General features: G+C 47.5%; 1 protein-coding gene across 4 annotated transcripts in view; it reads right to left on the bottom strand.

Moving 5' to 3' along the window:
- The window catches only part of brun (trafficking protein particle complex subunit brun), a 663,235-nt gene that overhangs the window by 329,910 nt on the left and 320,004 nt on the right, over positions 1-13,321 (bottom strand). For all 4 annotated transcript variants that reach the window (XM_070522710.1, XM_070522707.1, XM_070522708.1 and 1 more), the window contains one exon: positions 9,669-9,891. In XM_070522710.1, the coding sequence (XP_070378811.1) occupies positions 9,669-9,891 (223 nt within the window). The remainder of the gene's footprint in view (positions 1-9,668; positions 9,892-13,321) is intronic.

The raw sequence follows: 13,321 nt of genomic DNA, 5'->3' as shown, positions 1-13,321 counted from the left end.
GCACCGCTTAAATTCTATTAGGTTTTCTGTGGTTGGATAGCGTGAAAATCTACTCCATGCTTTGTTCTGGTGTTTCTTTGCAGTTTCGCAGTCCTTGTTCCACCACGGCTTTGGATTGACTTTATCTGTGCGGGACTGAGGTATACAGTTTTTAGCAAAACAGAGGATATGTTCAGTGATGTAGCTGGCGAGTTCCTCTACACCTAGGTAGTCCACATCTCCCAGGCACAGTTTACATGTGTTTCTGAATTTCGACCAGTCGGCACTATGAATTTTCCACTTTTTGGGGTAAGCTGGTCCATCATGCCACTTTGTTGTTCTAGGAGTGTAGGGAAATGATCGCTCCCGTATGGATTACTGATAACTCTTCATTCCAGGTATGGAAGAAGTGACGCTGACCCTATTGCTAAATCTATACATGAATATGTGTTGTGTGTGGAACTGTAAAAGGTTGGCTCTGCCTTGTTAAATAGGCAGCTCCAGAAGAAAGAAGGAAGTTCTCTATTGCCCGTCCTCTCACATCACATCTTGAGTGACCCCAGAATGTGCTGTGAGCATTGAAGTCCCCGATTATTATATAGGGTTCGGGAAGCTGGTCAATCAGCTTTTCAAATTCTGCAATGTCAAACCTTTCAGCAGGCGGTAAATATATAGAGCAAATAGTTATAAGTTGGTTGAACAATATAGCACGAACAGCCACTGCTTCAAATGAACTTTGGAGTGATACATGCTGGCATGCAACTGACTTTTGGGCTATGATTGCCACACCACATGAAGAAGAATTGCCATTATTTCTATCTTTACGAAAAATTATGTACTGTTTTAAAAAGTTCTGGTGTGTAGACTTTAAATGTGTTTCTTGAACACAGAACCGTCGTGGCTGATATTCCTCTAGTAGATCTTTCACGTCATCTAGATTGCGAAATAGGCCCCTGGCATTCCATTGAATTATTTGTGTAGCCATATTGAGGAGGATTTTTGTTGTCTGTGTTCAAGAGCATGTGGTAAAGATAGATGAATATGTATACAAGGGCGGTAACCGCTTAGGTTACCGGACCCTTTCTTTGAGCAGTTACAGGTATTTGATCTTTTCTAGCGCGCTCTTGAGAGCGCTGGTCTTTCGGCGTCAATGGCGCCGGGGATATCTGATCGACCTCCATAACCTTCTCTGAAGTGCTGGAGGATCGTGAACTAGGCGCTGAAACTCGCGTCCCAGGCCTTGGAGACCGGATTAGCTTTGGGACCTGCGGGACCGGAGTCGGCAGGTCCACCTTCGATGTTTATGGAGCAGCACTTGCTGCAGCCACTAGGGGGGCAGGTGGAGTGATTACCGGGCCACTATCAGTGACCGCAGTAGACTCCCGAGGGATCTGCGATGCTGCCCCCCGTCGCGCCACCTCGGAAAAGCTTGTGTGATAGAAATATGACAGACGTTTCCTTGCTTCGTGAAATGTTATGTTTTCTTTGACCTTCAATGCAATGATTTCTTTTTCTTTCTTCCATTTAGGGCATGTTCTAGAGTAGGCTGGATGGCTTCCATCACAGTTCACGCAATGTGGAGATGAGTCGAAAGTGTCTGATGCATGATCGTTCGAGCTGCATTTTGCGCAGGTCTGCCTTCCTCGGCACGTCTGGGATCCATGAATATACCTCTGGCACTTAAAGCACCATCTAGGATTTGGGATGTACGGCCTAACACGTACTTTGATATAGCCTGCATCCAACGTAGTAGGCAGTAGACTGACACCAAAGGTTAATACTATGTGCTTTGTTGGAAGTTGTTCATTGTTCCTGCGGATTTGGATTCTTTCTACTTTGATCACATTTTGGTCCTGGAAACCTTCAAGCAGCTCATCATTACTAAGGTCTAAGAAGTCGTCTTCAGAGATTACTCCACGGCTCGTGTTCATGGTTCGATGTGCCGACACAGTGACTGCTACATCGCCAATGCATTTCAAGTCATTAATTTTATCGTGTTGTGTTTTATCCTTCAATTCAAGGAGCAGGTCTCCATTCGACATCTTTGTAGGTTTGTAGCCAGATCCTATAGTGTTTGCGAGGCATTTCGCCACCAAGAAGGGGGAGAATTTACGCACGCTCTTGCTGCCTTCGCTGTGGATTACTTGGTATTTAGGGAAGTTTTCTTGATTATTCTTCAAAAAGAATTGAAACGGTGCGCCCTCTTTTTAGAGGGCGATCAAGGGAAAGTGGTTTGCTAGAAGCCATATAGAAGTCTTGAGTTCGGCAGCAGCGCCAACCGCCCACCACCGAGCCCAACATGGGGACGGAGCAAGTCTTACAAGTAAGATAAGCCCTCGCCAGTTGTACGGTGCCACTATAACCCAATCTGGAGTACCCAAGGTTGGCCACCCACACAAGGTTAACCCTCGCTGCCAGGAAAGTTGGAAGTAAATAGAAGAGACGAGAAGACAGGAAAGATTGAAAGGAAGAGAAAAAGACGCAGGATGGAGAGGAGGACAGGAAAACGCAACTACCAATTTCCCCCGGGTGGGTCAGTCCGGGGGTGCCGTCTACGTGAAGCCGAGGCCAAAGGGATACCCCTGCCGCCGCCGAGGGGCCGTAAAGGTCCAAACAGCCGGCACTGGCTCAACCCCCAGGATCCCCTTTTCCCCGGACACGGCTAAGCCGTGCACGGCTACACGTGGGAGGGTCCAACCCTTGTGTGCTCGGGTACGTGGTGTCGCAACACACCAAACGCCTGCTGATGCAGATGCCCCTGCGGGTGCCTAGACCTGAGAAGGGAACGGAAGAAACTGGAACATAAGAAGCCGATCAATGAGTTAGCGGTAAGAGGGAAAATAGAGGAATTCCAGATCAAGCTACAGAACAGGTATTCGGCTTTAACTCAGGAAGAGGACCTTAGTGTTGAAGCAATGAACGACAATCTTGTGGGCATCATTAAGGAGTGTGCAATGGAAGTCAGTGGTAACTCCGTTAGGCACGATACCAGTAAACTATCGCAGGAGACGAAAGATCTGATCAAGAAACACCAATGTATGAAAGCCTCTAACCCTACAGCTAGAATAGAACTGGCAGAACTTTCGAAGTTAATCAACAAGCGTAAGACAGCTGACATAAGGAAGTATAATATGGATAGAATTGAACATGCTCTCAGGAACGGAGGAAGCTTAAAAACAGTGAAGAAGAAACTAGGAATTGGCAAGAATCAGATGTATGCGCTAAGAGACAAAGCCGGCAATATCATTACTGATATGGATGAGATAGTTCAAGTGGCTGAGGAGTTCTATAGAGATTTATACAGTACCAGTGGCACCCACGACGATAATGGAAGAGAAAATAGTCTAGAGGAATTCGAAATCCCACAGGTAACGCCGGAAGAAGTAAAGAAAGCCTTGGGAGATATGCAAAGGGGGAAGGCAGCTGGGGAGGATCAGGTAACAGCAGATTTGTTGAAGGATGGTGGGCAGATTGTTCTAGAGAAACTGGCCACCCTGTATACGCAATGCCTCATGACGTCAAGCGTACCGGAATCTTGGAAAAACGCTAACATAATCCTAATCCATAAGAAAGGGGACGCCAAAGACTTGAAAAATTATAGACCGATCAGCTAACTATCCGTTGCCTACAAACTATTTACTAAGGTAATCGCAAATAGAATCAGGAACACCTTAGACTTCTGTCAAGCAAAGGACCAGGCAGGATTCCGTAAAGGTTACTCAACAAGAGATCATATTCACACTATCAATCAGGTGATAGAGAAATGTGCGGAATATAACCAACCCCTATATATAGCTTTCATTGATTACGAGAAAGCGTTTGATTCTGTCGAAACCTTAGCAGTCATGGAGGCATTACGGAACCAGGGTGTAGATGAGCCGTATGTAAAAATACTGAAAGATATCTATAGCGGCTCCACAGCCACCATAGTCCTCCATTAGGAAAGCAACAAAATCCCAATAAAGAAAGGCGTCAGGCAGGGAGATACGATCTCTCCAATGCTATTCACAGCGTGTTTCCAGGAGGTATTCAGAGACCTGGATTGCGAAGAATTGGGGATAAAAGTTAATGGAGAATACCTTAGTAACTTGCGATTCGCTGATGATATTGCCTTGCTTAGTAACTCAGGGGACCAATTGCAATGCAAGCTCAATGACCTGGAGAGGCAAAGCAGAAGAGCGGGTCTAAAAATTAATCTGCAGAAAACTAAAGTAATGTTTAACAGTCTCGGAAGAGAACAGCAATTTACAATAGGTAGTGAGGCACTGGAACTGGTAAGGGAATACATCTACTTAGGGCAGGTAGTGACGGCGGATCCGGATCATGAGACGGAAATAATCAGAAGAATAAGAATGGGCTGGGGTGCGTTTGGCAGGCATTCTCAGATCATGAACAGCAGGTTGCCATTATCCCTCAAGAGAAAAGTATATAATAGCTGTGTCTTACCAGTACTCACTTACGGGGCAGAAACCTGGAGGCTTACGAAAAGGGTTCTACTCAAATTGAGGACGACGCAACGAGCTATGGAAAGAAGAATGATAGGTGTAACGTTAAGGGATAAGAAAATAGCAGATTGGGCGAGGGAACAAACGCGAGTTAATGACATTGTAGTGGATCCGATTCCGCCGCCGCCGCCGTGAGCGTCTGCACGTGTCCTGGGCATCAGCGCGACAGCAGCGACCTTTGTATCTAAGGGGGGGAGCCCTGTAGTGGACCCGATTCCGCCGCCGCCGCCGTGAGCATCTGCACAACGAGCGGATGTTTATGTTCGCGGCGCCGGCCTCCCCGGCGGTGAAACTGAGCCTTTATTGTACGTGACTTCCACGCCGGGGAGGCCGGCGCCGCGAACATAAACATCCGCTCATTGTGCAGACGCTCACGGTGGCGGCGGCGGAATCGGATCCACTACAGGGCTCCCCCACGTAGATACAAAGGTCGCTGCTGTCGCGCTGATGCCCAGGACACGTGCAGACGCTCACGGCGGCGGCGGCGGACTCGGATCCACTACAGACATCTTAGTTGAAATCAAGAAAAAGAAATGGGATGGGCAGGACATGTAATGAGGAGGGAAGATAACTGATGGTCATTAAGGGTTACGGACTGGATTCCAAGGGAAGGGAAGCGTAGGAGGGGGCGGCAGAAAGTTAGGTGGGCGGATGAGATTAAAAAGTTTGCAGGAACGGCATGGCCACAATTAGTACATGACCGGGGTTGTTGGAGAAATATGGGAGAGGCCTTTGCCCTGCAGTGGGCGTAACCAGGCTGATGATGATGATGATGACAAAGCGAGTGCGTGGGGCTAGATCCGGAGCTCGTCTTCAGCCCTAGCCGCACGCAGAGTGGAACCCCCACAATATGGAAAAAAAGGAAAAGGCATTTCATGCATCCAAGTGCTTTAAGCACTCTCTTAAAATTGGCAGAGTGGAAAAAAAAAGCATGAGCAAGCAAATGCAAGCACATCAGCAAGCTGTATTCGGAGCCTCACACACGTGCTCAGTGGTAAAGAGGTGTGTCTTGGCGACCTACACAACTATATTACGCGGCAGATGTGCGTGCATTCTGTATTCTTGGAAGCTATCACTAGCACTACAGAAACTGCGCCATCGCGCCGAACACAGGAATTTTGGATGAATCGCTTCCGGCAACACTATCACTTTCATGTGACATAGAACGCAGCATGTTGGATAATTAGAGGGGATTTGTTCAACCAGGCAAGGCAGCGCGGACTGAAAGTAATCGTCTGAGAATACGTTGCATGCTGCAACGTGATGCGATTGCAATTCATCTGTAAAAGGTGGCGCAGATAAGACAACTGCACAGTGTTTTGAAGAAGGATGACGGTGCCAATGCAACACATGCGGCTGCAGAACAGAATGTGGCAGCCTAGAGTCGCATTTTCACCAAGACGCTGAAACTTGAAATCACATCTGCAAAAATATGCCAGTGTCGTCTGCTGCAGCGCTTCCTCTGGAGGCGATGTCTGCTGTCAAGGGCAATTGCCAACCTTGAACACCTTTGCTCCGCCGAATGGTTGCCAGCTGTCAACAGGCCGCGTCGCCCTATAGGAGTGCGCATGCGGTCTGCTCGTGAGGATTGAGCGTGCCCCAAATTTTGTGACACCACCCGCCCTTTGGGCGTCCGCACGCGGGCAGACGAGGGCTGAACAGACGGGCGGATTGACTATGTTTGGGCCCTTAGTCATTCGTGTTTTGTTTCGTACACTCGTTTTGATGTCCAACCATGTTCATGCCACGAATTGGAGGTGAATTGAGGAGCACCACGACAGCTTCGCTGGCATTCCACCTTCACAGAGTGGATTGGCCCTCAATTTTTTCTTTTATACCCAGAGCAGACTTTTGGCACTCCATTCTTTGGTGGTCTTACTTTCCTGGTATTGTAAGGAAACTGTGAAAAACAATGGACAGAGATCTCATCAAGAACAGACCTTCCAAAGAGAATGATGAAAGGACATTTAATCCACTTGGCAAGGGACCTTCAACATCTGCTTCTGGACCTACCGAAGTTTGTCTTAGCAGCAAAGGCTCTAACCTAACCAATGCCTAACTCTAACCACTGCCTCCTCTAACTCTAACCTAACCACTGTCATTTTAATCTTAGCACTGACAATCACTGTGGGCAATGCTACGATGGTGCTGCAAATAAGAGAGGACAGCACCGTGGGCTGCGAGCCCTCATACAACAGGAGGAGTCGTGAGCACTGTACGTACATTGTCTTGCACACATAACCTGGTGCTGCAGGACGCGAGTCAGACAGTGAAAATGTGCTGCAATTTTTCGGCACTGTCATTCAACACATACTTCACCCTCAAGCTCCTGACACTCGTGTTTTCGCAATTAGATACAGTAAGTAGTACTGTACAGCCAAAAGCAGCACTGAGATTTGATCAAGCAGAAAGAATGGTCAATGTAGTCAGGGAGAGTTTTAATTGACTTAGGAAGGAAAGATTTTGCCAATTTTGGAGCGAGACACTCGCAGAGGAGCGTGAATTGGAGCTGAATGTTAAAGAAAAAGAAGCTCTTGCACAAAGATGAAGGAAGACTCATGACGGTATGACAACGGATCTGTACCCCACTTATTTCCCTCGGCTCAGGACATGTACCACCAGCGGTTCCATGAGCTATTGGACACAGTAGATTCCTTGCTGGGAAACAGGTATCCACCAGAAATCTGGCAGCACATTACAGAGATTGAGCAGTTTTTGACCAGGAATGATGACAGCACGTACCTGTTGAAGTTCTAAAGGCAGTATTTTGAGCCTGAATGCCTCAACATCCACCATCAGATGCTTATAGATACAGCAAGGCAGCACAATACAACCTTGAAAACGTTTCAGGATGTTGTAGAGATAATATTGGGCGATAACTGTGAGCAGCTGTGAGATATTTTGCCCGAGGTAGCTAAGCTTGTCAAAATTGCTTTGACTATCGAAGTCACATCATGCACACCTAAGAGATCATTTTTATGCCTCCGTCACGTCAAAACATACCTGAACTCAACAATGGGGCAAGCGCGGTTAAATCACATAGCAGTTCTCCGCAGGCAGAAAGAACTCACCCATAAAACAAATCTCACTGACATCACGGACAAATTTATTCACAGATCAACTATGTGTACAAACACATCCTAACTTGTGCGGTAGCCTTGTATGGAAGGACAGCGAACTTCATCCCTGTATAATGCACCAGCTTTATTCAAGCTGTCACAGCCCCTGAGCTTAATTTATCCCCTCCCATAAAATCTGCATTTTGCCACTTCATTATTACAACCTCTGCCCTTTGAGTACTGTTCTTGTCTTTTTGTTTTGTATCAAGTTTGGTAGTTTGATTACATTTTTGAAAGATGAAGAGTTTATTATCTGTCTTTTAGATTTTATATTGTTAGCTTATTGTGCAAATGTTCGTACTGCCCAGTGTTCTTCAACACGAAAAGTTTAGAATCTCTTTTCAATTTTTGAATTGCTAGCTTATTGTGGAAATGTTTGTATTGTCCAGTGGTTCTTACAAATGAAGGCTTTGGAATGAGTTTGTAATATTTGAAATATTAGGGTGTTGAGGAAATGTTCATGTAGCCCAGGGTTTTCTTTCAGTTTGACTAGGGGCATTATGAATGTCTACCAAGAATTTGTGCACTCTTTAGTTTCTTTTTCATTTATTTGTTTAGTATCTTAAGAACCATGCGGTCATTTTTTTTTAGCATATTCACTCGACTTTAGAAACAAAATGAGAATTGGGCCCCAGCCCACCCCCACCTAGCAGGTCGAAAAGTTTGCGTCTCTGGACATAGGACACAGCATGAATCAGTTCAGGCAACAAGGCACAGTGCCACTTGCAGTTCTCCGCCACTGCCACCACTGCACGCAATTTGACAACACTGTCTTCTCTGTTGTTCCCCTGAATGGTCGTAACTCTCGGAACGAGCCAAGAACCGGCCAATACGCCTCAACTTTGCTTGCCGAGTTGCTCCGCACTGGGTGCGCTCACGTCGACAATGCAAGACGACAACCTCAATGCAAAAGACAATTCGCTCTGTGTCCAGATACTTTCAGCCACGACCACTAGAGAGCTATCTTTGCCCTTAGCTGCAACATGAACTTTACCAGGACTTCTTAATGGACCCTACTAATCGTAACTGACATAAATAGGCTTGCCGTCTCCCTTCTTTCTATACACGTGCCTTCTGAAAATATTTCAATCGCACTTCGCACTAGGAGGGGGGCCCTGTAGAAGCATGACTATTGCCTCGAGATGAAGAAGACGACGGCTCACTTGCATGTAGCGTGTGAATAGAAAACGCTGGCGTGCTTGACCTGAGCGGCCACGGTATCGGCCGCTCCCGAGATCCCGTGGCACTGTGGCCGGTAGGCCTAAATAAAAAGTGGCTATGGCGACTACCTCCTTGCGCCACCTCCCACAAATGCAATGACTCCAGTTCTATCGATCTCTTCCTTGCTTTCTTTACTCAATACTCAAATGCCTCTAGCATACTTCGACAGCTGACCAGTCCCTCGCACCCAACCACAGTGCCCTATCTCAACCTAGCAGAAACATTGTGCAAGGCAACACTTCTGGGCAAAGAGAAATGCCTTACACTCTTCACCCATCCCTGTTTTAGCCAGCCTAAGACCGCTGAAGCCTGTTTAACATGATGCAATTTTTCAGTCGTATGCAATTAAACTTGTAGGTGTCAACCCTGCATTTAGTGTAGAAGTTGCCAAGTTTAGCTATTTGCTCCAAAGTGCCTACTTTTGAAGGCTCGTGGCTAGAAAATTGTTGGGTTGCCAGCTTGGCTACTTTTCAAATGAAAATTTTTCTAAAGAACTACAGACAAGCCAGACAAGACCTTCTTGAGAAGGTCGGTCAGTAGTCCGGTGATATCCAAAAAATTTTCAACAAACCAACGAAAATAGGAGCATGAGCCCACGAAGCTGCACAAACCTTTTGCGGAGCAGGGTACAGGAAAACTACTGAGTGCGTAAATCATATCTGGACCAGGATGAATAACGGCAGCACTGACAAGGTGGTCAAGAACTTTGACTTTTTTCATTTCATTTTCAATTTCACCACAAGGCCATTTGAAGACAGAAGGACAACGCTTAGGCAAATCCATGCACTAAACACAATTCCCATGCTGCCTGCAGCATTGGGAGGCTGCAGGAAAGTGCACCCACCATGTGCTGGACGGCTAGCTCAGTGGGCAGTGGGTTGCAGAGCTGCAAGGCGACCGCGGCCACCTCGCCCTGCACCCAGAGCATTGGTGCTCGTCCCGGCCGCCGGTGTGGCTGTAGGGGTGAGAAGATGAATGGGCTGCTGCCCCCAGCACTGGAGGCCACCTGCGAGGAGCCCAGCCGCATCGGTCGCAGGTGTGGGGCTGGGGCTTGGGGCTGGAACCTCCTGCACAGCACAGCTAAGCATTCGTCACACAATGTCCAAGTGCAGCTCTTCGAAGATATCAAGTTAATCAATTCTTATTCTGTTTCAAGCATTACTCATTGAGCATTAGAAATGTGGTGCCATAGAAACAAACATGCCGCAGTTTTGGTGCAGCCATGGAACTGTTGATGACAAGCGTCCATCACTTGGGTATCACGTCGCCTTCACTGTACTCTGATGGCCTTTCAACTGTGACCGCAAGCACTGTACATGTAGCAAACATTTTGCCATTTCAAACAACAGAAAGCTTTCCGAGTGCTCAAAAGCTGCAGGAAACAAGGACTCGATTATCTTCTTCATCACGTATCACCACTGCACACAAGTACATATTGCTACAAGGCACTGCAGCAGCACACGATGATCAGAGGACTGACGAAGACAACGATCACCGATAATTGTGCGATGGGCTTCATCTTGTATGCCTGTCTCCTGCCCATTGTATATATCTTGTAAATAGAATGTCAATCGTCTTTTCTCCCCATAACAATATATATTGACATATGTGGAATTCAAACCCACGTTTTCCCATTATGTGTGCGATGGCTTACTAAATGAGCTACCACGGCGATGTTTTCCCATCCACTTTCCATAGTATTTGTGTGTGTACATCTAGCCATTTATCGGGCAGCCACGTTTCGCCGCCTAACAAATGTTATCGCACATTGCGGGACGTGCCTGCATGTATCCGAAGTTTCTGGAAAGTTATCAATGCTTCTATTCACTTTCTGTTGTTGCCGAACCTTATGTTATCTGATTTCATCGCCTGATGCGAATGGTGTAGAACTTTGTGGAAGGCACGCGGGTCCCAACGATTAGCCTGGAAGCAAAGAATACGATGACGAAAGATGACCTGATGACGCGACATTCCAGCTTCAGTTCAACATGACGCAGCCGTAATCCAATGCCGAGACCTAGCTGCAACGCCAGACTAAAAACCACCGACCTCAACGTGCGTCAGAACGGCCATGCAATCACAGCCTTAGTCGACACAGGGGCCGATTACTCATTCATGAGTGGACACATCGCCGCCCATTTGAAGAAGGTTAAGACAGCATGGGAAGGCCCTCAAATTCGGACTGCTGGAGGACATCTGATTACGCCGACTGGAATCTGCACAGCAAGAATTACTGTTCATGACCGGACTTACCCTGCCACCTTCGTTACCCTCCCACAATGTTCACTCGACGTCATTCTCGGCATGGACTTCCTAAACCAACACGGCGCAGTCATCGACTTGAAGTCGAAGTTGGTAACCCTGTCTGAAGATCAAGCGATACCGCCGAAGAGCTTTCGTAGTCACCACGCCTTCAGTGTGCTCGAAAATCAAGTAAGCATCCCGCCTCTCTCGAGCATTGTTATTGTGGTCGGCACAGAAATACCCGCTGATGTAGAAGGCGTCATCGAAGGCGACCAACGTCTACTGCTCGACCGTGAAATTTGCGTCGCTAGAGGAATCGCTTGACTGCATGGAGGAAACACGAAAGTGTTGCTGACAAACTTCAGCCAGGAGTTCAAGCACATCAACAAGGGCACGACGATCGCATACATCGAGGAAATTCTGGAAACCAGCAATGCGCATGTCCTCTCGGATTTTACCGCGTGTACCCCGACGACTGTAGTTCCCGAACCAGACTTCGACATAAATCCAAGTCTCCCCATGATTAAGCAACAACAGCTAAGAAGCTTACTTCGATAATACAAAGAGTGCTTTTCGACGTCATCAAGGATTCAACAAATGCCAGTTGCAAAGCATTGCATAATAATTGAAGAGTGTGCTCGACCACTCCGCCAGAGCCCTTATTGAGTTTCTACACGAGAATGTGAGGTTATAAGGCACAGAGTCGACGAAATGCTGCGCGACATCATCCAGCCGTCCAAAAGCCTATGGGCATCTCCTGTAGTCTTGGTGAAGAGAAACGACGGAACCCTACGTTTCTGCGTCGATTATCAGTGTCTGAACAAGATCACAAAAAGGACGTATACCCCCTCCCATGAATAGACGATGCATTGGATCGGCTCTGCAACGCTAAATACTTCTCATCGATGGACCTCAAGTCTGGCTAATGGCAAAAAGTCGACGAAAGATATCGTGAAAAGACCGCCATCATCACCCCAGACGGCCTCTACCAGTTCAAGGTTATGCCCTTCGGACTGTGCTCGGCACCTGCAACGTTCCAGCGACCCCACGCCGGACAATCCTGGTAACATCGGCAGTGTTGTTGGGACGAGGAGTGTCGGCATAGGAAGATGTCACTGGGGTGTTGGGCAGACGGGCAAACGGCTGGTCAATACGTCGGCTTTTAGCGAGTTCCAGGCGGCGGCACTCTTTTATAACAGCATACACCGTCGCTACGTTGTTGCAAACGAGCAAGTTGAAGGCGTCATCGGCAATGCCTTTGAGGATGTGGGTAACCTTGTCTGACTCAGTCATGTGGGTGTCAACTTTGCGGCACAGAGCCAAGACGTCCTGAATGTACGCGACATAGGGCTCTGGGGTTGCCGAACATAGGGGTTGCCGAACAAGTCCCGAAGCTGTGCCTTAAGTGAATCCCGAATGGTGAGCTCATCTTCGTGCGTGAGATATCAAACTCTAGGTGTGCCACCGAGGTAAAAGACTACGTTGGCGAGCATAATAGTAGGGTCCCACCGATTATTGCGGCTGACGTGTTCATACAGGCTGATCCAGTCATCGACGTCTTCCCCATCTTTGCCCGAGAATACGCCAGGATCACGGGGAGCGGGGAGAGTGATGTATGGTGGCATACATCATAAGTGGCAGCAGGTGTTGGAGCCGGCGGAGTCGGGTTGTCGCCGGGAGCCATGAAGGAAGGCTCGACGTACCGTCCACTGCGAAGCTCCGTGCTGAGGTACAGGGAACGTCCACCTCCACCAGATATGTTACGTAGAAAGATGCAGACGAAAAGCTATGTACAAGTATATTTACAAGAAGATACGCTGCGCTTAGCCAAGAGTCAACAGCCCGCGCTAGCTTCTAATCGTCGTCGTCGTCTTCACACTGATCGCCTTTTCGTGATCGCACATATTGTTTCGTAGCAATATTTTATTAAAAACAAGGCAATATCAGGAATAAACTGCAGCTGCGACATGCAGAGAAGGATCCAAGAAAACACCTGCTGACAAGACCACTTGTCATGGCCATTTAGACATGCAACGAGTTCTTAACTATGGCACTACATCCGGTAGAATTAGCACTTGCAAATCTGTAGCCTTGGCTCTGCTGCGAGGAACTACTGAAACAGACTATAGCTGTGTAGCGCCATACAATGATGTTGATGCTTGTGCATGGTGTGCTAAAGAAAACAGTGCCTCCACTTCTATATTTACTGCGGTGTATACCACACTGGCAGGCGCACTAGGCATGACCTCCGAG

The sequence above is a fragment of the Dermacentor albipictus genome, chromosome 7 (assembly GCF_038994185.2).
Source record: "Dermacentor albipictus isolate Rhodes 1998 colony chromosome 7, USDA_Dalb.pri_finalv2, whole genome shotgun sequence".
Lineage (NCBI taxonomy): Eukaryota > Metazoa > Arthropoda > Arachnida > Ixodida > Ixodidae > Dermacentor > Dermacentor albipictus.
Note: the sequence above shows the minus strand (reverse complement) of the source record. Positions and strands in the feature narration are given on the sequence as shown.